General features: G+C 39.2%; 2 protein-coding genes and 1 long non-coding RNA gene across 4 annotated transcripts; 1 reads left to right on the forward strand and 2 right to left on the reverse strand.

Moving 5' to 3' along the window:
- Positions 1 to 243: 243 nt before the first annotated feature.
- LOC109418615 (borealin) lies at positions 244 to 2,810 on the reverse strand. Of its 2 annotated transcripts, none has more exons than XM_019692821.3 (6): positions 2,495 to 2,810; positions 1,652 to 1,785; positions 1,467 to 1,578; positions 1,034 to 1,250; positions 650 to 820; positions 244 to 591 (listed from the first exon to the last, which is right to left on the reverse strand). In XM_019692821.3, the coding sequence occupies exons 1-6, from the start codon at positions 2,592 to 2,594 to the stop codon at positions 411 to 413; spliced, it is 915 nt and encodes a 304-aa protein (XP_019548366.2). In that variant the 5' UTR covers positions 2,595 to 2,810; the 3' UTR covers positions 244 to 410. The 2 variants fall into 2 exon arrangements, with proteins under 2 accessions (XP_019548366.2, XP_019548365.2); XM_019692820.3 differs by having other exon boundaries at positions 1,034 to 1,262; positions 2,495 to 2,808.
- Positions 2,811 to 6,052: 3,242 nt separating this feature from the next.
- On the reverse strand, positions 6,053 to 6,844 carry LOC115270248 (uncharacterized). The gene is made up of 2 exons (XR_003899112.2): positions 6,539 to 6,844; positions 6,053 to 6,479 (listed from the first exon to the last, which is right to left on the reverse strand). It is a non-coding gene; the product is annotated as an uncharacterized LOC115270248 (long non-coding RNA).
- Positions 6,845 to 13,528: 6,684 nt separating this feature from the next.
- On the forward strand, positions 13,529 to 25,135 carry LOC115257908 (zinc finger protein 91-like). Its single transcript, XM_062842250.1, has 4 exons — positions 13,529 to 15,203; positions 22,376 to 23,754; positions 23,866 to 23,945; positions 24,087 to 25,135. Exons 1-4 carry the CDS (start codon positions 14,024 to 14,026, stop codon positions 24,493 to 24,495), a joined length of 3,048 nt encoding a protein of 1,015 aa, XP_062698234.1. The 5' UTR covers positions 13,529 to 14,023; the 3' UTR covers positions 24,496 to 25,135.
- The last annotated feature ends 2,214 nt before the right edge of the window (positions 25,136 to 27,349 follow it).

Below are 27,349 nucleotides of genomic sequence, written 5' to 3' on the forward strand. Positions count from 1 at the left end.
AGCAGCTAAGTATTTAAAATAGTTCCAAACTTAAGCATTTTGTATTAATTTATACTTTGTTTTGACCAATGCTATGTCGAAGGCGGTTTAATTCTTGTTTTGTAGTAGTTAGGCCAATGCAAATATTTAATTTATTTTATGTCACCCCAACTCCCACCCCCCTCTCCTTTGAAAATCCCAAATTATTGGATGTCATCTTGGACATTTAAAAGGTTCACATCGAATGAGTTTAATTCAGAGGAGTGTTATGAAATGGTTACGAATTATTTATTATATTGTATAACAAAATGCGTTATATAGTGAAATAAATCATACAAATCAAGTAGAGAAATATATAGAAATAAATCACCTTACCGTTGTCCACTAAACTAGTACCAATATTACAGTAACTACTGTTAATTGGCATATAGCTACAATTTAAGAGATCGCATGATAACGTTGAGATTGTCCTGCAGTTGCTTCAATTCGGCCAGCACGTTAGGGTCAATCTTCCGCACCAGCGAGGCATCAACCGAATCCATTTCCGTCGGTCGAATCGAAAGCATTCCATTCTCGATCGGAATGTTAACGTTGGCGGTTGCTTCCAGGATGCTAGAAAAGAAAACCTTTATAGAAACCTGAAATAAAGTATGATAGTTTATGGAAATACTTTGTTGTGATAACGGGGCTTCCGGTAATTGAATACACTGGTTCACCCAGGCGAGCGTGGCGGATGAGAGCAAGTGGTGCATTTGGTTGTACTTTCGGTGTGATGGCGCCGTAAATTCTATCAACGCTGATTGCTTTTCGAGAATTCGTCATCGGAGTGCGAATCTTAGCTCTGAAATGAAACTTGTGAGTAAGCACTGGGCGGGCAGCGTGAGTACGTCTTTGACCAGCTCCTAGTTTTCCTTGTCCGAGTCAGTTTAAATACCTGTACATTTTTAAAACTATCAACCTATGTTTTTGTGATCAGAGGGAGTTTTTTTTCTTGTAACAATGAACAATTAAGAGCTGACTAAAACAAATATGTTGAACCCCTGTCATATAATACCTTGAAGTGCGATCTTTAGCGACAAGACTTGATCCCAACGTCTTTCCCAAAATGGATCGATCCACCGTTGATGTGCTGTGGAACAGATTTTTGCTGACGGTGGAGTTATTGATGGCACCCGTGGACTTGCTGCGACGACGATATTTGGCGGACATCAGCGGTCCCATGCGCTTGGATGTGGACGATATCGTCGATAGGCGGTCCTGTTCGCTTTCTTCTGTAAGGTAACCTGTAGGATAATGACCACATCCGGAAAAGGGACAACCCAACCACCGTAGTTGTGCATTAATTACAAATAGCAAAGAACAAGAGATAGGATTATTTGCAGAAACCCAGTTAGATAAGCAAAATTACACGTGCGAGAAAAATAGGAAAGATAACATTGATTGCGTCCAAGCTTTTAGACCCCATCGGCAACATCTATCACACTTACCGTCATCTTTGGACTTCTTACGAACGGACTTTTCCAACATGATACTCAAATTGGCCAAAGCTGCGGTGCGATCTCCATAGAATGACGCATCAATCTTTTCGGCTTCTTCATTCTGAAAGGAAGTATCACTTTAATTGCTGTTCTTTCTTTTCACCATACATAGCTAAACGACAAACAAAACTTACATATTCTCTAATCTGATCGATTGTCATACACAGAAACTTCTTCGGGATTCGTGTTTTGAGAGCATCCACCAACCGTTGGACTCGATCCATTTCGTCGCGAAACTTCAGCTCTAAATTTGCCAGCTCACATTCGACTGTAAGAAATTGGTATTGATAGTTGATCTAGCATATTGAATTGCAGTCAATGTTAATCTCAATAGGATAATAAACAATGATCAAAAGTTTGGAACCATGCATTACTACCATGAAAATTTGAAAAAAAAAGCTCCTCCAGCGATTTAATTGCAAGTTATTCTTGCGTTTCCACAATGAATAGCCTAAGGAATTCAATAAAAAAAAATCACAATAATCTTATTTATCGAACTCTCCTAGCTAAGGATTGAGCGAAGATGTTCCAGAGATGACATAATGAACCTTTCCAAGGTTTTCAATAGCTTTTCCTTCAAGAATTCTATTCTGAAATATTCCTAGGAATTTTACCATTATTTACTGCAGAAATTCAAGAGTGTTGCGAGAAGATTGTTCAAGAAACATCTGCAATCGAAAAGAATGAGTTCCTTGAAGATTTCTCAAGGAGCTACCAGGGAGTCCACCAGGAATTGGTAAACAATTCCAAAATAAATTGTTAAGGACTTCACCAGAAATTCTTCCGAAGATGTTTATTCATTAAAATCCTATCCACTTGCAAGGCCGGACGCAAAAACTGATAAGGATTTGGAATGACAAATTCGAAGATCCATACAAAACAATGTTACCCCATACAACGGTATTATGTATTTTTTTGATTTTGATTCATGCTACTAATATTTGTTGTATTTTTTTTATAAGTTTGAGCTTACTCACCATTGACTTCGAAGTCGCGCATTTTGTTCTCAATCCGGGTTCGTTCATCTGCGGATCCCCGCTTTTGGCTGACCAAACGACGGGCCTTGGTTCGTGTCATTATCGTTGAACGTGATTTTTCAATTCACAAACAGTTACAGAACACCGACCGAACTAAATCCTGCTCAAAAATGCACGGAATCCTGTAAAAAATTGATCAAAACTTGTGCAGATGCAGCTGGCTTTTAGGCACTCGGAGAATTTCCGTTGCAAATGCGAATGAAAGGATGTGCGAGAACCGCGGCAACGAAAGGGAAGTTTGAAAACAAACCAGCAAACGGGATCCCTCACTGACGTTTGATTTTGTTTTGTGTGTGTGTTGCTACCAAACCAACCGCTACCAATCCAGACGCGTGCGCTGCCGACGATTTTTTCACGCCGCCGCCGCCAGTTAATAATTGGCTTCTTTAGCGGTGTTGAGATAATTCCATATTCTGAATCTGCATGCGAAACGGAGCCGAAATCCAAATTTTCATGAATTTTGGTGCCTGGGAACCTATTTAAAAATCAATTTGAAGTTTGTATGGGAGCGATTTGTCGAATCACCCCTCGTCGCATATTGTACTGGGTGGAGCTGTCAAACAGTTGCCCAGCTGTCAAAAGGTGATTTCAAAAAATCTCTTTGAAATTGATTTTATGTACCAAAATAAAGTTCTAAAAATATGAAAAAAATTATAGTGGCTCAGAAAAAGGTGCTCTTTCGTATAAAATCAAAAAATCGATAAATTTTTCTTAATTTAAAAACCCAATTGACCCGGCGCGCCGCTGTTAATGAATATTTTTCAAAGCCGCCGAGCAAAATTTCCCACGCTGATGATAGAACGGCCAACATTTTTTTTTCTCGCCAACACTTTACGAACCACCTGTATAAACCTGATAGCAGTAAAAGATGTAATTTTCAAACAGTTTCTATTTTTTTTTTCTTGAGCATATTGCTTTTTTTGCACCGTATTCGACCCCCTGCAGAATTTTTTTGTCACATGTTCCCACCAGTTTCAGCATACATTGGTTTGTTTCACTGCTAGAAATTTTAAGCGTCTGTTATACTTTTTGGGTGGTGCATGGAATAATCGGTTTGTTTACTTGCTATTTTCTTTGATGTTTGACGTGTGAACAAATATTGTCGTCGCGGTTGAAACCCGAAGTTTCCTCACACCCGACAATCGAATTTTCTCAAAATCCATACGTGAAACCTAACGTCGGACGTAGTGCGCTGGACAGCGGACCTGGCCCTCTATCCAGCGCACTGTGTCCGACGTACGTCCGACACACGGTTTAGGAGAAAAATCAATTTTCGCGTGTCAAAAATTCCGATTTTCAACTGCACGAACAATATTTCAGACGATTGAACATTTGCACGGTAATCTATAAAGCAAAGCAAGACGCAATATTACACTGGGAAAAAAATCTTCATTCCTTCTATGTGTCCGAGACATGGATTTTTGCAATGGGGTTAAACAAATGTTTTCCATTAGTGCGACTCATACTTTTGATGAGGCACCATACAGCAGCGACTCATACAATTTAGAGCACATACTATTCATGTGCTAATTTGCCTGCGTAATCGGGTATTGGTTGTATATACTTTGGATGTGGTTTGGCACATGGATATTTGCCATTAAGTATGAGGCAATTTTCCTGAGTGTAGCTACTCAGCGACATTCATTTTTTGACAATCAAGTTGATTTTTATATGAAAACGACTACTTTGTAACGGCTACTTAAGGCGAAACTGGAAGCATTTTCTCATTTTTTCGGTTTTTGATTTTTTAGTAAATAACGACGCAATATTTTCAAAATCGGTTTTCGTGCACATGTAGAGTATTGATCAAGGTATCTTCTGAATTTTTTTGAGATGAAAAATTTTTTTCATTTTTGCAGAAACCATTTTTTTTTAAATTTTGTTCAAAAATGGTTTCTGCAAAAACGAAAAACATTTTCCGCTACAAAAAAAATCAGAAGATACCTTGATCCATACTCTACATGTGCACGAAAACCGATTTTGAAAATATTGCTTCGTTATTTAATGAAAAATCAAAAACCAAAAAGAGAGAAAATGCTTCCAGTTTCGCCTTAAGTAACCGGTAGAATACAAGTAGCCGGTAAATCCACAATATTAAAACTCCAAAAATTCGTCATGCATTCCTGTGCATTTTTCAACGCATTGGATATTTTGGCGCATTTTTCAACGCATTACATTTTCAAACGCATTTTTCAACGCATTGGAGCATTTTGTAACGCATTTTCAACAAAACGCATTTTCGATTCAGTTGTTTTGGAAGTGATCCGCCCCTCGGTTCTGATATAAACATGAACAAACGAACGTAAATTGTGCTCATTCTGCGAATGGAGTGACGTGAGAAAAGTCGGAGTCGTATATCGAGGTGAGAAATCTCGACTCGAATGAGGTGACTCTCCATTTGATTTACACGGCGAGTCACTTCATTCGAGAGTGGATTCCTCATCTCGATATACGACTCCGACTTCCCTCACGTCACTCCATTCGCAGAATGAGCACAAATATGAGAACAAGCAAATATACACCGTGAGATTACCTCAATCATTTTTCCATGGATTTTTTTTTGATTTTCAGAATTTTCAAAGAATCATCAGCGATTGCTTAGGAAATTTTTCCAAGAGTCCTTCAGGAGTCCATTAGAATATTTCATCGGGGAGTAATATCGATAAAATTTTCAGCAAGATTTGATGTTTGATTTTTCCCATTTGTGTTCTTGAAAATGCAAGGTTCGGCTTCAATGAGCCTTTGCCTGAAAAGTCGCTGTCGCGGACAAAAGTTGCGTTGGTTTGGGGGAGCCCTAAAACATTTACATCAAAATACTCGGTTCGATATGTTAAATATTGTCGCACCGCCACCAAACCGGACGTCGCATAACTGAGTCACGACGTGACCTAAATCGTGACGTTTATTGAATTAATGCGCATCTAGTGCGCATCTTTCTCCTTTGTCATCAGCGAGATCTTAAGTTTATTTGGCTGAGTGAAGATTTTCTTGCTGGGTGAGCAATGAAAGAAAATTTCTTCTCGAAGAAATTTCGCGCTGGAATTCGACCACTATGTTATTAATTGTATAACGAAAGGATCGATGAGGACCCGCATAATCATGAACCATATCACTACTGTTCACCATACTGTTCGCTACTGTAAATTACAGTATCTTAAGAGTGTGGTATAACATCCGGAGCAACAATAAACCAACAGTACCAGGAATGGATTCAACAGTGTGACAGACGGTTATCGAGCAAATTACAATATGGGGAATAGGCGGTTAAGTTATGTTACCATAAAAAAATGCCGATTTTCTCGAACAAAATTTTTCGTTTACAGTTTGACAAAAGGTCAACATACTATCCATTTTTTGCTCAGTTCACTATCTAGCAAACAGTTAAAGAACGGTTAACCTATAAATCGGAATGAAAATACGCAATGTATGTGTAATAGTTGCTTTATAGTGCATTAAGGTTCCATAGAATGTAGTTCTCATATAATTGTAATAAAAGAGTTGTATTTTCTATAACATAACTTTTATTTAGTCATTTTGTTTCCACAACGCTGGTTCTTGTCTTTTACACTATAATTTCGAAATCACACTGAAATATAAAATTGAATGTTTACAACAAGGTTTACAATGTTCTGTAATTACTTCTTCCGCCTAACATATTCTTAACACCTTTTTCATTTTATGCCACTGTGCACTATATGCAATGGAATATATTAAAAACTCTTTTCCGCATTTAAAGTCGCAAATCTATGATCCATTCATCTTTACACTTTCGAAGCCAATCTCTCGCCGAAAGGAAGTCTAACCTTGAAAGGGGTCGGTTTAAATCCGGCGGCTTCGCGGCTTCCATGATGATCTCCAGATTAACTTATCCTGCAACTGCGATTCTTCCGGATGGACCATTCGAATGCATGAAATACAAAAAGAACTGAAATAAATAACACCTAAATCAAACTCTTCCTGTTTGTAAGGTATATCGCAGCTTACCTATTTGTTGTTGCTTGTGGATGCAGTCAGCTAGCCGCTGCGGATTCAATTCCGCATTCTCCTCGGGCGTTGTATGCGCTGATCTCAGTCGATAGTATCCACTCCGGATAATAATTGTTTTGAAGATCCCGAACAATTAAACAGGCTCAAGCACAGAATAATGAAAAAAAAACAGGCAAGTATGACGAACAAAACCAGTACAAACTTGCGAAACCGATTTATTTCATTTTTTTATTTTGCATACTCTGACAGACAACGCAGCAGGAGCGCACAAAAATATCGGTTACAAATACTAATGTGCGCCACCATCTGACGAATTGTTAAGCATTAGTTTTATACAGCGAAATGCGTATGAGTTAGTGTGTTGTGTGTTGTGGGAGCGTGAACTGTTTGGCATGAGGTGATCCTATTGAACTCATTCAACTCAAGTTTTGTATCCATATCGTTTGACAGTGTGTGAACACTTTAACATACTGTTACTGATTGATATGAACTGTTGAAAACGTTTTTTATTGTGTACACACTTAATCTCCAAATTTGATCTCGGTAATAGCAAATAACGAACTCAATCGGTAAAGGTTATTTTGACTGAAATGTCGTTAAAATTTGACAGTTTATCAAAAATAACTTGTCAAAAATAACGAAATTCGGTAATTTACGATCATTGCTGATTATCGGCAAACTTTTTTGCCACAGCAATCGGCAATTCTATCATGTTGCTGAATTTCGGTAAAGTGCATCTGTCAAAAGTGAAAACGAAACGCGTTGCCGGCTGCCATATTAGAAAAAGGAAAGGAGCAAGGATTTTTGAAGCTAAAATGATTCTCGTAAGTAAAGCAATTAAACTCGCTTTTAATCAATGCTGTTTATGCTTCTGCTATTAATATTCATTTATTTATTAACGCCTCTTATAATTTTCTTTCCAGTTCGTTGTTTTGGAGATGGATCGCTGCAGGAGGAGTTCCGGATTCTCGCTCCAAAAAGGTGCCAGTTTGTTTGCTGCCTGACTTAACCAACAGAAGCTAGCAGCCCAGAAGCAAAATAGTCAATCAAATACAAACCACCGGAATAAAGGCCGCCCGCAAAAGTGCTCCCCCGACCGGCAGAGCCGCATTTTTACCGGTCGGGAGTGGTCTACGAAAAATCCGTCGCTACCAAAGGTCCGTTGTCGTTCCAGCGCTCGGTGCGTGTTTTTAAGATGGATCTGCGCTTCGAATGTACCGCTGTTGGTGCTCTGCAGGAAGCAAGCGAAGCGTACCTGGTCAGAGTGTTCGAGGACACCGTCTGTACGCGATTCACACCGAGAACTTCACCATCACGCCGAAAGGCACAAGGAGTAGGAGGAAGTGATCCCGGGGGATGTGTGAAATTGTGTTTTTACCATTGCGGTTAGTTAAAGAAACCATTTCGAATTAAAAAAAAACATTTGAGAAATTGTATATTTTCCGTTATTTGCTTGCGTTAATAAAAATTTTAACGTAATTATAATTTTTGTTTTATTTTACTTGTTTTAACAATAAGCATGAAAGAAAATAAACATTTACTGAATTTCGGTAATAATGTATGCCGAAGTTTTCGGCAATGCATTACCGAAGCACTCGTCAAAATTTGACAGTTGATCTTTGTCAAGTTTGCAGGCTAGTCGGTAATTTGAACTTTTACCGAGATTTTTACCGAGCTCTCAGCTGTTGGATTCTCGGCGATTTATTTTGCCGGCCTCGGCAAATTAAATTAAGTGTGTATAGCACTAAATTCCATATTGGCTTCTCTAACGGTGTTGAGATAATTCGATATTCTGAATCTGCATGTCAAACTGAGCCGAAATCCAAATTTTCATGAATTTTGGAGCCCAGGAACCTATTTAAAAATCAATTTGAAGTTTGTATGGGAGCGATTTGTCGAATCACCCCTCGTCGCAGTTTGTACTGGGCGGAGCTGTCAAACAGTTGCCCAGCTGTCAAAAGGTGATTTCAAAAAATTTCTTTGGAATAGATTTTAGGTACCAAAATAAGGTTCTAAAAATCTGAAAAAATATCATAGTGGCTCAGAAAAAGGTGCTCTTTCGTATAAAATCAAAAAATCAACATATTTTTCAAAATTTAAAAACCCAATTGTTCAACATGAAAACAAATGTCTGCGGTAATGTCACATCATCAGTTAAAACAAACTTACTGTTTGGAATGTATAGCGCATTTAGTTCACCACTGGACTATCGCACTAGTTTTCATGAGTGCGAAAACGCTAATAAAAGTGCGCGATTGCATCAAATCAACTCGGTGTCTTCAGAGCACTTGTTCACCATAGATTGAAGAAATAGTGCGCCGAAGACATCAACCTGATTTGATGCAAACGCGCACTTTTATTTACGTTTTTGCACTTATGAAGTCGCAGTTCGCAGTCCAGTGGTGAACTAAATGCGGTATATGACAAGTTGTATTTCTCTATGCGGGGAGAAATCGATAAAATCAGTTAGGCCATAATAAAAATCGTTTCTAGATTGAGTTTAAATAAGGGCGAAAGTAACATAAGAGAGTTCTCTTCATCGACTCTCTCTTCTTCAAATTAAAGTGACAAGATTCGGACAAGATGCAAGTATTGTTGAACTTTTTGGTCATAAATCGCTAGGTTGCGATGCAATCTAGCGTCTAAGTGTAAAAAAGTTCGATTGAATTTGCATCTTGCCACTTTAGTTGCAAAAGAGAGAGTCGATGAAGAGAACTCTCTCATGTTACTTTCGCTCTTATTTAAACTCAATCTAGGTTTGTTGAATTACCCAAGTAACCACTAAGCCGTAAAAATTGGCACCAAGTTGATTCTATATTCATATGAAGAACAGTGCCAACAGAGCTTTTCAGAACTACATCCTATAATAGATCTGCTAAAAAGCCACTTTTGGCGAAATATTCGGCTGATATACGGCCAGCTTCAGTCTGCGTACCGAGTCTCTGGTGCAAGAGCTGTCAAAAGTGGGTTAAGGAAAAAGAAAAAAAAAAGTTATTTATCTTCTTTATGTTTTGCTCCGGATGCCTTTCCATCGAAGTCTATTTTTTCTTCGATTTTTACGTCCTGCTGATCCAGATTCGAACTTCGAATCTTCGGGCTTGCTATTTTCAAGTTTATTTCGTCACGTTTTCCATCTGATCCATTGATGCAGCGTGAGATCGGTTAGCTCAGTACCGTATTTGAGGAAAAGGAGGCAACAAGTTGGGACAGCATTGATGTTCCAAACCGAAATGTTTAGAATGATCCGATGGTCGGATGTGGAATCGGGCACAAAGTGGCCGCATACGAAATGTATGAAATGGTCGGGGAAATGGTTTTATGGATGGCGGTTCTGCGGGAGATGCAGCTAGGGAAGTTTGGAAGGTTGACGAGGTTTCATAACAGGAGGAATCAAAATGCGGCTCGTCGACTACTTTTGGTATTCATCTGTAGGTAAAAGCTCGGGTAAACCGATTACAGCTGCACAGGTAAATATCTGATGCATTCGTAATAGATGATCGAGGAAGTAGCTGTACATTAATTTGTTTTTTATAGTGGCGAGATGACGATAATCATCCAACACCCAATCTATCGTACAAAAGTTCCGATGATATTTCATTGTTCTCCGACGGTTCAGTTTTGTTTTGCTTCAAATCAGCTCTGATTGATATAAACGTCATGTACGCCAAGCCTTTTAACAGCACTGTCAGGCTTCTAATTCGGCTCACAGGCTCTGGGTTTGCAAGCACTACAGTGTAGCGTAATATACTAATATACGGCTTATTTTAGTGCTTACAATTTATGATGCCTGTGAGCATTTGAAAATCGCATACAGAGCCTAATGACACGGAGAAGCTGCTGAATGACCTTTAGACCGCTTACGACAGTGCTTAGTGGTTACCTGGGTAGGTTTTTAAATTTTGAAAAATGTGTTGATTTTTTGGTTTTATACGAAAGAGCACCTTTTTCTGAGTCACTATGATTTTTTTCAGATTTTTAGAACTCTGTTTTGGTACCTAAAATCAATTTCAAAGAGATTTTTTGAAATCACCTTCTGACAGCTGGGCAACTGTTTGACAGCTCCGCCCAGTACAAACTGCGACGAGGGGTGATTCGACAAATCGCTCCCATACAATCTTCAAATTGATTTTTAAATAGGTTCCCGGACTCCAAAATTCATGAAAATTTGGATTTCGGCTTAGTTTGACATGCAAATTCAGAATATCGAATTATCTCAACACCGTTAAAGAAGCCAATTGGGTTTTTAAATTAAGAAAAATGTATTGATTTTTTGATTTTATACAAAAGATCACCTTTTTCTGAGCCACCATGATTTTTTTCAGATTTTTAGAACTTTATTTTGGTACCTAAAAATGATTTCGAAGAGATTTTCCAAAATCATCTTTTGACAGCTGGCCAACTGCTTGACAGCTCCGCCCAGTACAAAATACGACGAGGGGTGATTCGACAAATCACTCTCATACAAACTTCAAATTGATTTTTAAATAGGTTCCCGAGCACGAAAATACATGAAAATTTGGATTTCGGCTCAGTTTTGCATGCAGATTCAGAATATGGAATTACCCTGATAAAAAGTATTGTCGCGCTTATCTTTTATTAGAGTCCTGCGGCGATCGTACGCTCGCAAAGCATACCGCCGCATGACAGTCGCAAGGCAAAACAAAAGAAAAAGTGTTCCCGCCAAAAACAAAAGCACGTGGGTTTCGCGAAGTGACAGATGTTTTTGAATGTATTTGTGACGAACGGCAAGAGTAGCTCAGTGGAATGAGTGTTCTTGCTGTCAAACCCCATATAGTGGAACTATATACTTTTAAATCTGGTGACGCTGTTATGATTAGTGACTGTCGCGCTGATATCAGAAGCCAGAGGCAGATAATCGCCATATTCTGATTTTTCTTGAGAGGCATAATATCATAAAAATACGATAAATTTTATTGTTACAACACCATTTTTTCGAAAAATATTCACCATTAAACATATTGTAATTTACACAACACACTCACCATCACCCCTATTGTTCTATACCATTCGGCGAATGGTAAATGGCACTTTTACAATAAAAAATGGTGATCGTTATGTATCTTAACCATAAAATTTTGAGAAAATTTTCATACACTTTTTCGCGAAAAACAATAGAATGTATTGTGTTTTTATGAGACATTTTTAGGGCAATTTTCAAAAGACAACAATATATCTTAATGTTTTTTCATTGTTCTTACAATACAAATACAATTAATTGAATGGCGTCAAATGAATCGTTGTTACAAAAAAAATACAATAATATTTGTTGTTATTTGTAAGCAGTTTTCGCTTTTGAAAATCCATAGAATTTATATTTCCCGCTAACATTTATATCCAGCATTTACGAGCACTAACGTCCGCCAGAATGATATGCACATTTTATGATAAGAATCAAACACTCTGATGTCTGTCTGGTATGTATTGCTTGGCAGCTGTTGATCAGATCTATCTTCAATCGTTTCAAATAACTGCCAAATATCACAAGTCAGACCTCAGGTCGTATGATCCATACCATAAATCGTTCACAATTCATGTGGCCATTAGTATCTGTAAATGCTGGAGAAAAATGTTACCAAGAAATATGAATTCTTTGGTTTTCAAAGGCGAAATCTGTTTAATATAACAACAAATATTATTGCATGTTTATTTTAACATCGGTTCAATTGACCCCATTAAACTAATTGTATTTGTATTGTTATCAATGGTAGTTTACTATTTACTAGATTCCATTAATTTATTGGAAAACATTAGAAAAATCATTGTTCATCTTTTTCTTGTCTTAACATCCTCACTTGGCTAAACCTGCTTTTCAGCCAGTTTTCTATAAGTACTTCCTCAGTTATTCATTGAGAGCTTCCTCTGCCAACACGGCTTGACGTCTGTCAGTTTTAGCGAATAACATTCGATAACCGAAACATCTACTGTACTCAAATTTAAAACAAAAACTATAAAAAATATGTCAAGTGATTTTGTATTTGATTATACAAACATGATCCAAGCAACAATAATACTTATTGTTATTTATTTGTTACAAATTGTTTTTAAGTGTCATTGAGAAATAAACTCTTTTTTAATAAAAAGTCCATGAGAACTTTGCAGACACTTTTGCAACTATTTAAAAACAACTTAAATTAATTTTTACTGATAGTAACTTTAAATTATTATAGAACTATTGAAAAACAGTCGAATCAATCAGTCACTAATAAAGCTAATGTTCACTTATTGTACGAACTATATGGGCTTGATTTCTATTGTAAAAAGTAACAATATATCTACTATGTGTTTTATTGTGAACAATAAAACCAGTCATTTGTTAATAATATTTACCATGTAATGAATGGTAATTTTTTATCCGGGTATTTATTTATCTCAACACCGCTAAAGAGGCCAATAGTCTATTTTATGAGGCTAGTCAAACGACAGAAGTACGCGCTCTGATGTTTACGTTTTCAATCATCATCCGGTTGATGATGGTTAATGACTGCACGCAATAATCAAGCGTAGTTTTTGAAACTGGCTAAAACCATAATTAGAAATTTTTATTTATTTTTTTTTCGCAAGATAACGAGTGAATCGCAACGAAAAAAATACCTGATTAATTATTGAGTTTTGTATTGCTTCTACGACAGCGTTTGAGCCTTTTTTGGCTCAAATTTCTCATATCTCCAATTTGTCGAACAAGTACCTTTTCAAAAATTACACGATATTCCAGCAAAACAAACGTACGTGGAATTCTGTCAGTTGACGCCGCTGCTGCGATCAGCTGTTCTGAAACGTCTCGTAAAATGGCTTATTTTAAATTTTCTCCGAAAAAGTTTCGACGTGCTCGTTGTTCTTTCCGTGATAAACCACGGTGTAAACGCTACCAACTCAAGAGCACCCCGAACTCTCGGTCTATCCGCTGTCAAAACAAAAAACCTGCTTTTTGACGTTTCCCCTTTCGCCGTCAGAGTGGTTGTGTTGTGTTGTTTTTTTTTTTCTGCACGGCTTTATGTGTGCGAGATTCGCCTTCAGCGGGTGAAGATGTTGACGAGATTACCACGACGGGTTTCTGTTACGACGACGACGACGATGACGGACGGACGGAACACATTTCGGGGCAGTACAGCGTAGCGTGCAGCAGGAGGAATCGCAGTAACCTTAGATCTGCCTCTTGTAATCGGGCGTGTTCGGATGAAAAGGACGGATTTTTTCTCTGTTGAAAATTTGCGAGTTGGCTTTGGACCGGAAGTGTTGTAGAAAGTGGATTTTCAGTGGTTTGGATGCGAAAGAATGTTTTGATTTGCTACGGTGTTACGGATTTTTTCAGTGGAAGAGAGACAGCGATTGAGCAACTTTTTTCTCGCAGAGGAAGTTGTTGGAAGGGGAGAAAACAAAGAAGAAGTGAAAGAAGGTTTAGCACGGCGGTGACGACGGAATTTTTTCGAGTTGATTGTGGTTCGATCTGGTGCAGGCTACGTAATGGACGAAGGAAATGTGAAACAAGAACAAGACGTAGACCTGGGGGCCTCTGCTGCTGGCGATGAAAATGGCGGTGGTTCCGATCAGGAAATTGTGGTTGGAATCGACGAGGACCATATCAATTTTCTAACCAGTATGGCGTCCGGTGGTGATGATTCACTGGATGGTCCACCGGAAGTAGATGGTGCTGAGGGAGCTCGAAGTGTCTATCGGAAGCATTTGGTTGAGGAGGAAGACGAAGAAGATGAAGACGTGATGGCTGCCGCAGAATCGATTTTATCCAAAACGGCGGAACGAACGCAGCAGCAGGTTTATCACTGCCAGTATTGTAATAAGGCCTTCACTTGGCTCAAGTCCCTTACGGTGCATCTTCGCACGCACACCAACGTAAAACCGTACAAGTGCGATCTCTGCGACAGGTCATTTGTGCGGTCCGATTATCTCAAATACCACATAATGAAATCCCACGAAACGACGGAACAGGTTTTCACCTGCACTGCTTGTTCCGGGGTGTTCGCCACTAATCGAGGTTTGCTTAGACACATTCGCACCGAGCACGATGGAAATGCCGATCGAAAAATATACTTCTCCGCAAATAATGAACAATCGGACAGCGAATCCCACGGCGATGTCGAAGAAAGCAGGAAATTTGCGTGCACCTATTGTGACGAATATTACGAATCCGCTGATCCGCTCGTCAACCACATGAAACGCCATCTGGGCATAAAGCCGTTCAAGTGTGACCTCTGCCCAAAGTCCTTCATTCGGATAGATTTCCTGCAGTGTCACCGCTCCAACCACCTGAAATCCCTCGATTACAAACAAAACGGTTTCCCAGAGGAACCGGCGTCCAAACGACCACGAATAAGCTTGAAAAAGTTGGAAGATCTTGTCGGCCAGTCGAACGCTGCTTCGCGGGCAGCGTCTTCCGATGACGACGAAGATGACGAGGAAGAAGAAAACGAAAGAAGAAGAACAGCTGGAGTCAGTTTGTCCGAGCAGAGTGAAGATGAGATACCGCAGAACTTGCCCGAGGAAACCGAAGAGCAGAAGAGTATGATAGCGGCGCTGCTAACGGAGGTGATCAAGACGGAGGGCAGCGACCGGTTGCAGTGCCCACGGTGCGAGAAAACATTCAGACAGGAGACGGCCTTGAGGGTGCATCTGCGGTTGCATACAGGTATGTTGGGATTTAATATTAGAAATCCGGTATGTTCCACTTTAGCATAAGTGAGATCTTTCGCGTTGTTGAAATAGGTAATTCTATCCATTTTTGATTTGATCCATTACGCTGATCGATAAGGCAAAGCATTGCTAAAATGACGAGAACGCTAGAAAGTTGAGCATTGGATCGTACAATTTGATTTCGGTTCGTTAATGATTTGTATAACAGATAAGGTACACCGGGGCAAGTTGAAACGGGTGGGGCAAGATGAAACACGAAGTTTTGAAATAGATTTTAATATAATTTGGAAACTTATCCTTCGCTAAAAGATTGTTTGAATCAAAAACTATGTGCTATGGCGATCAAACTGTTTATCATCATTAGAAAACAGCATGTTAACCCGCTGTTTCATCTTGCCCCACCCGTTTCAACTTGCCCCGGTGTACCTTAATCTTAAATCTTTGCCTAACAGTGAATTAAATTGTCGCACAAGAGCAGCACAAAAGAATCATGCACGCAGAAAAATGACACGTATTAGAACCTGAGACATAGAACCAAATTCAAAGAGACTTCATTTCTGAGACGCGGGGTTTATAGAATCGAAAAAATATTTCTTTGATTTTAATATCGGAGAATGCACATCTATCTATCTATCTATATCTATATCTATATATCTATATATAAATATATATGTATATATATATATATATATATATATATATATATATATATATATATATATATATATATATATATATATATATATATATATATATATATATATATATATATATATATATATATATATCTATATAAAAAATGAGTTTGAAGTTTCTTTGAGGCAACAAAACTCAAGAACGGGTGGACCGATCAGCATGAGTCTTGCATGGTTCGATTCGTATTCGTGGTGGCTGTGTTTATATGTACAAAAAGTTACGAAAATCCCCTAGAAAAGTAAAAAAAAAATGATTAAGTACTGATTTTTTATGAGAAGGGAACAAATTAAGCGTGATCAAAATTAATTCAATCTAGAGTGCGTTGCTGCAATGACCTCAACAGTTGTCAAACAACCACAGCTTGGCAAGACAAAGTTTGCCGGGACAGCTAGTCTATCTATATATATAAAAATGAGTTTGAAATCCCTTTGAGGCATCAAAAGTCACGAACGGCTGAACTGATCAGCATGACTCTTGCACGGTTCGATTCGTATTCGTGGTGGCTGTGTTTATATGTAATAAAAAGTTACGACAATCAACTCCAAAAGTTAGAAAATTGATAAAGTACTGATTTTCCATGAGCTGGGAAGGAAATCAACACGATCGAAATGAAACCAATCTAGATTGCGGTGCTGTTTTGAGCCCTACAGTTGTCAAACCAACACAGCTTGGCAAAACAAAGTTTGCCGGGACAGCTAGTATATATATAATGAGTTTGAAGTTCCTTTGAGGCAACAAAACACACGAACGGATGAACCGATCAACATGTTCTTAGTACGGTTCGATTCGTATTCATGGTGGCTGTGTTTACATGTAGAAAAAGTTACCAACATCATCTAGAAAAGTATGAAAATAGTGAAGTTAAAGTTTTTTATGAGCTGGGATGAAATTTAACACGATCGAAACAAAACCAATCTAGAGGGCGGTGCTGCAACGACAAATAGTGTGACAAGGGGAGAAGGGGGTTGAAAAAGGCCAATTTTTGCATGACGTAATTTATGGACGCTTCCTAATGAGCAAGATGATTCAGTTTTACTCTGAGATTTTCAAGAGCAGATCTGGCAGTGAACGATAACTCGCTATCAGTGATGCATATTACAACAGTATCCGTGTTCGATTCTCGCGTTTTTTTTTAATTCGTTACCACTTTTCAACGTACCACCGGTCCCGCCTTATGGCTAGTTTCCACTTTGTACGTACTGGGTAAAGCCGAGTTTGGTGTTTGAAAGGAATCGCTCAAGAAAATTCTTGACCGATTCCTGGCAGAAACTTTTCACAGTGACTACCATTTGAACTGTCATTTCTTCGCAACTGCGTACTGTGATCGAAGAAAAACGGTTTCTTGGGCGATTCAGGCAAGGAATTTCCCATGCATCAAGATAGGCCGAAAAATTCCTTCTGAACTGCAAACAGCGCTTAAAAGATAGGACAAGTAATGGTCAAGTAATGATTTCGCTTTAAAATTACTTTGTGCAGTTCGCAGATGGCAAGTAAGGAAAAAAGTGTAACACTCGTAACGCCTCCCGTGCGAATCAAATGGAGCTGTCACTTTTCCTTGCGGAAAAATAGTCCGCGCTATTATTCCGCAAGGAAAAGTAACGTTTCTCCCCATACTGGATCAGTTATCAAAATTACTTGCGGAAAAAGGTGGAATTTTACTTGAGCGCTCTACTGCCCCCACTCGCATAACAGTCCCATCTTTGCTGGGATTCATATTCATATGGGACAGTTATGCGAGTGGGGGCAGTCTACTTGGCAACAAGAAACTCTGGAGCTCGATTTGAATAGGTCGTATGTACATTTGTCGATATAAAATTCGATCAGTTTATTTTAGTTATTGTAGCAATAGAGAAGATATTTTGGAGACTTTTAATGATGGAACGGATAGCCTGTTTTGTGATGATTCTACTGTATGTATCAACTTTGTTCAATTTCAACGGTTTATGCTATAATAAGCGAATCCAACTGATCGAATTTTTAATCGACAAAAGCACATACGACCTTTTCAACTCGAGCTCCAGAACTAAGCTTTAGTGTTTTATGCATTATGGTGGCCAGGTGTTGTTCTAGTTTTTCCAGCTGTATTGTAAAGCACTAACCATAGTCTCGAAATATCTATCGATGACCGGTTATTGCTGGCAGATGCAGTAGAAAGTTTGTCTTAATACGTATCAATCGTCTTTGACAAACGAGAAAAAACTGACCTCACCGATTACCTGTCTCTGAGCCAAATTTGGTATAGAGTCTTCAGTCTCCGATTAGTCGCTTCATGTTTGGTGGAGGCTTTTAATACAATGGGTTACACAGTCGCTATCCGAATGAAGAGAATGATATTCCGTGTAATATATCACAATTCAAAAGGGTTGCGATATATTGCATGGAATGGAGAGGCTGAATTGGCAGACAATAGAATCGTCAATGTCGTAGGGCATAGTATGTGACTATTGTCGAAACCAAAAAAAAAAATAATGCCCAACCAAATCATTAGCAATATCAATTTGCTTCAAACGCGTTCCAGTGATAGGGTTAAGATTATGATCAATTATTACAATACAATTTCACGTCTCTATATGTGTTTGTTTAGTAGTTTTAGAGGTAACATCTTAATAAGAAATTTTCTGTAGGTTCATAACTTGCACTCAACGAGTTGAATGTTATATTGCCTCACAACTGTAAGCAACATCATTACTCATTCATAAAAGGTTGTATCAGCAGAACGCCATTGATTTAGAAACAGCAGTGCGCAACGGATCTATTGTCATACCAAAATGAAACACACACCGTCCCTTAAGGATCGGACACTTGTGCCGTAGGTAGACCAACGGTATTAGAAACTCACTTTTTATTAAGTCCCGAGTTTGTAACATCGTCGTGTTTCATCTAGTAGACGTATATCGCTCAGCGGAGGGGAAAGCACAGATAGGCAAAGAGGCCAGAGGATGCGTTGAGATTACAGAATTACAGAATTACACTTACCACTTTTTAACAAAAATATTTTGTTTTTGAATCTAAGTCGATGGATATTTGTTTCTAAAAAAAATATAGACTTTACAAAATTCCTAATTTCTTTTTTTTTTTTTTTTTCATAGTGATTACGGCGGTAGCACACTGTGCTTATGTTCTAACACCGCACCCTTTCCCTACGTTTGCTTCTATGAGCCTCTATTTTTGTTTCAACACACAGAAGTACGTAGGCATATCGTGGCCCAAGTCGACACTGTTTTGGCCTGCGTTGAACAAAAGTAGTTTTAATAAAAGTTTCCCCTTTTTTCTTTTGTCAATTGTTTTTTTTTTTGTTTTTTTTTTTGTAGTATGGTCCATGTATTTAGTTAGGTTCTTGTCAATTTGTCAGTTATTCGAAGTAGATCTCCAATATGTAGTCAATAAGTCAATTAAGTCATTCTGATCTGTTCTATAATAGCAGCTTTAGTCTTTGCTTTATTGAAGTGTAGTTTTATTGGAAATATGCTTAATATCGTTATTAAAAAGAGACGTCTGGAACTGTGTCCTGCTAGTTGTTCCGTCATGCACTAATAATGCCTAGGATATTAACGAAAACACGTGTGTTCGATCAGATGTCCATTGCGTAGAAAGTCAAGGAAAATAGGTTTCTTTATTGTCAGTTGTTATGTAAGCCTCGCTTGAAGCACTTCCCGTGAGAACCCTGTCATCTGTACACCAACTAATCCGTATCTTCGTACACAGCTAAATACTATACTGCCAACCGGCGAAAAGCCTATGGGTAAATATTTAAAAAAAAATGAATAATAATGCTGTCTAGCGCGTTGTTTTCTATCGGCCACTATTTTAGTCTAGTTCCCAACTGCAAACTTTTTTCCAATCTTATCGTCAATTGTCTTCTAGATACCCCACGGAATTGATGAGTAGTGAGTTCAATGCAGAGATCCCCCCCCCCCCCTCACACTCCCAAATTGTGGTAGGCCCCCGCTAAACCTGCAAACCAGACCCACTCCCAGCCAAAATCTCTAGCAGATGTGGACAAACCGGTGCTCAACGTGCTCTCCCATAGTGGCAACATCAAATATGTGGACTGTACAACAATAGTAGTTTTAATGAAATGAATACTATGAATTTAGGCCGACACTCGAAGTGACGAACTTTACAGTTCTAGTTGAGTAAATACACGAAAGATAAGTAACAACAAATGTGCACAAACAGATGCATAACAATATGCATGCAAAAAAAGGCCGCAACTATCCATGGTGAATTTAAAATAATGACAGCGTAAATATAATGGAACAGACTCACCGAAATTAGCTCCAAAATGTCCCCTAGACGATGCTATTGTTCACTCTTTGTAGCCACGCGTTGTAGAAAATGAACCTGAAATGACAAGAAGACAGTGGGCCGCCAAACTCCACAACATGGCGGCCCGGAAATTTTAGTATTCTGTTTATAGCATTGTTGAGCATCATAGAGAGCATAATTTATATTCAGTTTTAAATATAGTTTCTTGTTACTATGCTAAGAAATAGAGAGATTCAAAAGTTTTTTTTTCTACCTGCACCAGTGAACTTCTTGAGTGAACAGCATTCAACATCTAAAATTTAGATTCTAAATTGTTCATTCACTAATGCGATTTTATTATCACCCTGCCCTGTCTTAATTAGAAGATATAAGTAATGCAGAGACATCCCATATGCACTCTTGCATTACATAATAAGGTTGGACCCTGCTGCAATCAATGTCGTTATGCTATCCACTCCTGAGTTTATAGTTGCTATAAAAATAACTTCGAAGAAGTGAAAAAGAATAGTACGAATCAACTTGTTAATAAAATGCTGCTACTATTACTATTACTACTACTCTTACTACTACTACTAACTACTACTACTAATGCTACTATCAAAAGTGCAATGAGTGATCGTTGGCTTCCCAGTCTTGTTAGTATTTAAAGAGTTAGTATAGACTGGTAATAAGCCCTGTCGGTCCCCCCAGCACTGCGCGTAATCAACTGTTGTTAGATCATGCGACAGCGATTAAGCGTATGCTGGAGGCATGACAAATCAAGCGTTTAAATTAAAGTCAATAAAGCAATGGTATGATTATTCAGATTCTATTTTAGTTTAATTTTGTAAAGAAATGCTTAAATTCAAAACCTAGCTACTTTCAAATACTATTCCATTTACTATTTCACTAATTTTCGTTACTATATTTAATTTAGCTAATCTATAATTATAAAAGACTAAAATTGAAATTATTTAAACACATTTTCACTATATGACGACGCTTGATAAGCCATCGTCAAACCCATCACTTTTGGACAGGGAAAAATATAGACTTTACAAAATTCCTAATTTCAAAACAATAATGTTATTGATTCAAAGTGAAGAAGTATTTGAAACTAAAATCAACGTCGCAAGGCTTGATTTTAGAAACAATGAAATGAATGCGCTTCGCTTCAACTTAGTGTTCTTTGAGCACTTCCACAGTTATTAATTGAAGGGCTTTCTTTGCCTGCCATTGCATGAATTTGTATATTGTGAGGCAAGTACAATGATACACTATGCCCACGGAATCGAGAAAATTTTCCTGACCGGAGCGGGAATCGAACCCGCCGTCTTCGGATTGGCGATCCATAGCCTTAACAGGCTAACTGGAGACCCACTGACAATTCTATCGGTAAGAACTTGGTTACAGAGTGTTGGATTAAGTAATTCATGTCGCCTTTACCTAAGTAACTATACATTGGTTTCTCCTTCATATTACATATATCGATGTTATCAACAGAAATATATTCTAAAAGGGACTCACCTCGTTTGTAGATGTCACTATTTCCCCATGTAGTGTGATGGGCATTGGCATCGCAACCGATGGTAAGTGCTAGCTTAATTTGTTGTCGGCAGCTTGTGACAAATTCGCAGATTGAAGAAATTGGAGTTTCTGTTTTATAACCTCAATCCTGATGCCTACGATAGCTTGTTTGTTGAATTCTGTAAGGAGAATAAAATTAAACCTTCCTTTCATTAAGATAGCTATTTTTGGGGAAAGAATGGTTATCTTCATACTGGCGTTACCGCCTTATTGTTGACCCTGACCTATCGTCATAAGACGGTCTTCTTTGGCAAGTCATTGAAACAGTACGCTCGGTGCCTCTCTTGGGTGGGTCTGGCTAAACATTTTTTTACTAGCTGCTCGTCAGTTTTGCGTTTTTGCTTTTTGTGGTATATTTTTTTGAGATTTCTGGAATCTTTCTCTGTATTTCCAATGATTAACTGTCGTTCACACCACGGTTGTTTTCCATTTTCTGGTTTGCTTTACCTTTCGTATTTGGAATTCTGAATCAGCTTTAGGCGAATTTTCCCATATTCGCAAGTAATATTTGCTAGTCTTTGCTGAAAACCAGAGCGGGGTCTGGACCCTAATTTAGTAAATTCAATTCAATAAAAGTATGCCAATTACACAAGTTTCAATAATACTTCAACTACTTTTTACCATCCCACCTACTAGGTATAACACCGTTCAAGTGTCCGCTGTGCAGCCTGGCATTTATGCGACAGGATTTCCTGAAGAACCATCTAAAGAAGCACATCGAGGACAACGGCGAAGATCCTGGTGCCCCCGGGGCCATCGATACGTCCAACCTGTCGTTCAACACACCAGCCTTCGCCAGCACGGCAAGTACCTCTACAACGGCTCCCATATCACTACTGAAACCGCTCAGCGCGCGTCCCCAATCCACTGGAATCTCACTTCTCAAACCACCGGAAGAGCGCAAACCTGCGGACCAACTGGAGTACTGCATCCGGACTGACGACGGAAAATTCATGTGCACGGCCTGCGAACGAGTATTCTCCCATCAGCAAACGGTACGGATTCACTATCGGATACACACCAACGAGAAACCCTACAAATGTCCCAGTTGTCCGGAATCGTTCATACGGTCGGATTATCTGGAACGGCACATGAAGATCCATTGGAAGGATGGAGTGCCTCCGATGGCAATCATGCCACCGGTCGTAATGAAAGGTTCCTTCTCCGGCATTGGGATGTCCGATAGCAGCGACTCTACCAGTCCCCAGAAGCCAACGATTGGCCGGGCTGGACTGACCCCAGAAAACTACCACTTCGTGGACGCTGGCGATGGCCAGTATGCATGTAAGATATGTGATCAAGTGTTCAGTCATAGTGATTCCCTGCGGAAGCATGCCCTTACCCACACGGAGGAAAAGCCGTTCTTCTGTGACATTTGCGATCGGTCATTCAACAGGGTGGACTACCTAAAGGAGCACTTCAAATCGAAACGCCACCGGCAGGCACTAGCCGAGGTCAATGGGGAAGTTCTGGATGACGATGACGACTCTACTACTGATATGAGCTACACCAGTAGAATGGCGAAGACAAAGTCGCCCATCAGCCCCATGACGAATGCCCTAGCGGAAAGATTGGAATTCCAGCGAACCGATGATGGACGGTACAAATGCACTGAGTGCGACAAGACCTTCGTTACTGCTGTGACCTTGAAGATGCACCTCCGGTTGCACACCGGCGAAAAACCTTACAAATGCAATTTATGTGGCGCTGCATTTATCCGTTCGGATTACCTGAAAACGCACGAAAAGATCCACCGACAAGATGCGTTCATGAGGCAACGGCTGGTAACAGGCGATGGCCACTTCTCGTCGGAGGATGGATCAAACGACGGTTCACTGATGCAACAGGTGGAACCGACGGCCAGTTTTAAAGGGCTGTTGAACCTAAAGAACGAAGCGAACGTGGATATCGGAGGAACTGTGATGCAAGATGGCGAAGCCGATGATGATGCGGAGGAACCCCAGCAAGGCGAAGACGAGGAGGAAGAGGAAGATGAAGAGAGCGAGGATGAACAGGTGAGCGGTGGTAACGATCGGAGTCCAAGTGTGGGGGGTATTCTGAAAACAAAATCGTAGGTTTTAAATGAATGGATGGACTAACTTGAACGTATTTTTTGTTAATTTTAGGTCATTGAAGTGATGGTGAAAGAAGAATACTCCGATGATGATGACGAAGAAGGTGAAAGGGAAGAGGACGGACAGGAAGGGTAAGATCGCATTGATCATTTTCCCTATAATCTCTCTTTTTGAGAGTTTTACACATAAAGAAATACTCTTTTAACTAGATACCTATCAACGAACACAGTAAATTGTAACTAACTTGTATCTTATTTTTTTTTTTACTATAGCGAAGAGGAACCAGGTGGCCCCGGTGAGAACGAAGACGGCGAAGAACACGAGAACAACAACGGCTACGATCATCATGGGGAGAGCATATCGCGAGCGACTGGAGCAGCCATGGGTAACGAAGCATCGGATTCCAAATCGAAACATCGATGTCACATTTGCAAGAAGGAGTTTGCGTGGCCCAAGTCGTTGAAAATCCATCTCCGAACGCATACGGGAGAGCGGCCGTACGAGTGTGAAGTATGTGGCAAAAGCTTTACCCGGTCGGATAGTTTGAAGGCGCACAGGAACACCCACGGTGATGTCCGCGTGCTGCAGTGTCACTTGTGTGAGGCGTCCTTTCTTAGCGATGGCGGGCTAATACGACACCAACAGGAAGAACATGGCATAGAACCTTTGGATGGTTATTGAATCGGTTGTGCTTAATGATCCGTCGAAATACTTTTTATCACTCCACACTACACTGTCAAAAATTGAGACAATATGTTTGTAGGTTTTGGCGTTGAATCCACTTCTGAAGGATTGTCAATGTCCACCTAGAATGGGGTTTGATCACTTGCACTCACACTGAATTACAAGCACATGTATAAATTGAGTAATCGTTTTTAATGAGGATGTGTATTGTAACATACAAAACTTAAGTTTATTGAATTTGTACGGTTTTAAAGTTCGCGTAGTGTCACTACAAACAATTTCCATGCCATCGTGAGCTAGAATACGAATCATGCAACATAAAACACATGCTGTGCTTTGAAACCGTCTTATTGATTGTTGTTTTTTTTTGTTATTAAAAGGGAGACTGAACAGAGCACCTGGCAATATTCCTTTTGTCGTTTTTCTTTCTTTTAGATTTTAATGTAACTTGTGTTCAACACAACAAAATGGATAGCAAACGCGAGTGCTGCATTAGATTTTAATGTACAATTTAAAGTTATCAAGAGTACACACTAATCGCAAGATGTTAGTTATTTTTTCACATGAACTATGTATATTTGTATCGATTGTATAAAGGTATCCTGTTCAACAAAGTGATTGAATCTACTTATCTCAATGGTTCGGGCTTGTTTGAAGAATTATAAATTATCCGAAATTCCATTAACAATATTTTTTAAACTTTTATCAATCTTTTCGGAATGTATATAGGGGAAATTACCTATTTTCGGCCGTTTTGTTCTCTTCGTCTTTGGGGTTTTTTTTTGAAACCTATTGAACTCAGAGTTGGTCTCAAATCCTTCCCAACTAAGCTTAATTATATAGCCAAGTTTCAGGCAATTCGGCTGACATATACCCTCCATGACGAAGAGAACAAACCTGCCGATAATACCCATTGTCACTTTATGACATTCTCTTGCTTCAAGTCAGATTCTAGAAATCATTGTTGAAAATGCTTTGATATTCATGTATCTACACAACAGAAACACACAACTTAAGGGATAGGTTGGCCTCTTCAGCAAAGTTGTAGCATTTTCGATTCCAAACCATTTTGCTTAACACGTTTAGGTGAAACACCAAGAAAGCCCATTGCAATTTTGCATACAAACTTTAGAGGCACAAATCTGACGAACAAATCATCGAACCAAGTCGCACTTGATTATCCTGGCTTTGCTCACTTGCAAAAAGAGGCAGCTTTTCAAAATCGACCGCATTTGTTTACGAATTTTTAATATTTGTGCTTTTGAAAACGTGAGTAGGGGTGCAAGTCGGCCATTGTGGCAGCCATATTGGTACTCTCTGAAGTTTCTCCTTAATGTGGTAATTTTCATGCCAACGGAGATAATGTCCTGTGTTTGAAAGTTAATTCCAAAAAACACGTTTTTCATGCACGGTAAAGCCTGGGTAATTCTGTTCTGTTCTGTTTTGTTATAATCAACGCACCTCCGGGCCGTGGCCAATCTGCATTGAATCACTGGGAGATACGTCTACCAGTAGACTTGTATCTGGCCTATGCTAAACCGATTAGCATAGCAAGTCCTTTCCACTGATGAGTAGGCTCGAATGTCCCGCTCCTCCCTATAACCTATAGAGGGAAATAAGGAGTTTTCAGTTTCAAGTTTTGCATGGATCATGACACCAACTCTTTCTACCATAATGCTTTAAAAATTCTGAAATAAATGAAAACTAATATGATAAAAATAATTGAGATACAAGTTTTTACGCAAAATTTAAAGATCAGTTATTTAAGCAGGCCGCGGAGGCTGAAACATGCCGCATTTCGTCTTTACCGCGTTTTTGCATTTTTCTTTGTGTTTTTAGTTCGTACTTGAGTGGAACGCTAATGGAAGAGTGAAAGGTCGACGGTCGTCAGTGACAAGCAGGGCGCGGATGCTGAAACTTACCGCATTTCGTCGTTCCCGCGTTTTCGTATTTTTCTTTGTGTTTTTTGTTCGCTTTTTGTGTAAACGATCGACGATGGCTCGGTGGCAAGAAACCACATTGCCCGCATCGTGGTGCTCGTGTTCGTCGTTATTCCGAGTTCGGAAATGCTAGTATCCAAGAGATTGTTTTTCAGTGCGTCGGGTATTCTCGCTTATGTATTTTTTTCGGATTCTTCGATGGACGATCGGAGAATCAGCGAGTGGTGTGTGCATATTTAATATGGTTGGACCGGTTGCATGCTGAGACCAAAGCCAAACATAGAAAACCAGCTTGTCAGGATTACCCGGTGAGTTCGTTCCTTATTATTACTTTTTATATTTGAACATGACATATATGGGGATTTTGGAGGGGTAGCCTAAGGAAGTTAAATGAACTGGTTTCCGGGCAAATGTTCGTGGGGTGGCCAGACTTTGTCACGAGATAACAATTATCATGTTGTTTTCCGAAGGTCTCCAGTGAATTTAGCTTACCCTGCTACAACAAACCATCAGGTAGATCATTCCGTTCCGGCATGACTCTGCAGCCATAGGTAATCCAGTTGGAGATGAACCAGCCTCGGGCTGAAAATCTCCCTAATAAAGCTAATAATAATAATAATAATAGGTAATCCTTGCGCTGATAGCACAGCGCAACATTTTTTTTGTCTCAAGAGCAAACTTATGTGTCTCCGAAGGATTTTGGGCCGCTGAATCCGAATCCGGGCTCAGATTTGCTCCAACACGTCACAATTTTGAGCTATACTTCAATTTATAGGGCAAAATATGCGATTTTTGGCTTTTTTGACTGCAAGTTATTAAGCATGGAAATATTTTTTTAGGCTATCAAACGGTTAATTGGTCAATTAACATCTAAATTAACGACTCATGCAAAATATTTCGTTTTACCTAAT

Source organism: Aedes albopictus, chromosome 3 (assembly GCF_035046485.1).
Source record: "Aedes albopictus strain Foshan chromosome 3, AalbF5, whole genome shotgun sequence".
In the NCBI taxonomy this organism is placed as follows: Eukaryota; Metazoa; Arthropoda; class Insecta; order Diptera; family Culicidae; genus Aedes; species Aedes albopictus.

Excerpts from the sequence above, each read along its gene's own strand:
- LOC115257908 (XM_062842250.1), top strand. The coding sequence starts at position 14,024 with ATGGACGAAGGAAATGTGAAACAAGAACAAGACGTAGACCTGGGGGCC. Across the intron at positions 15,204-22,375 it reads GCATCTGCGGTTGCATACAG|GTATAACACCGTTCAAGTGT; the intron begins GTATGTTGGGAT and ends CCCACCTACTAG. Across the intron at positions 23,946-24,086 it reads GAAGAGGACGGACAGGAAGG|CGAAGAGGAACCAGGTGGCC; the intron begins GTAAGATCGCAT and ends TTTTTACTATAG.
- LOC109418615 (XM_019692820.3), bottom strand. The coding sequence starts at position 2,594 with ATGACACGAACCAAGGCCCGTCGTTTGGTCAGCCAAAAGCGGGGATCC. Across the intron at positions 821-1,033 it reads GCTAAAGATCGCACTTCAAG|AGCTAAGATTCGCACTCCGA; the intron begins GTATTATATGAC and ends GTTTCATTTCAG. Across the intron at positions 592-649 it reads AGCCCCGTTATCACAACAAA|CATCCTGGAAGCAACCGCCA; the intron begins GTATTTCCATAA and ends TTTCTTTTCTAG.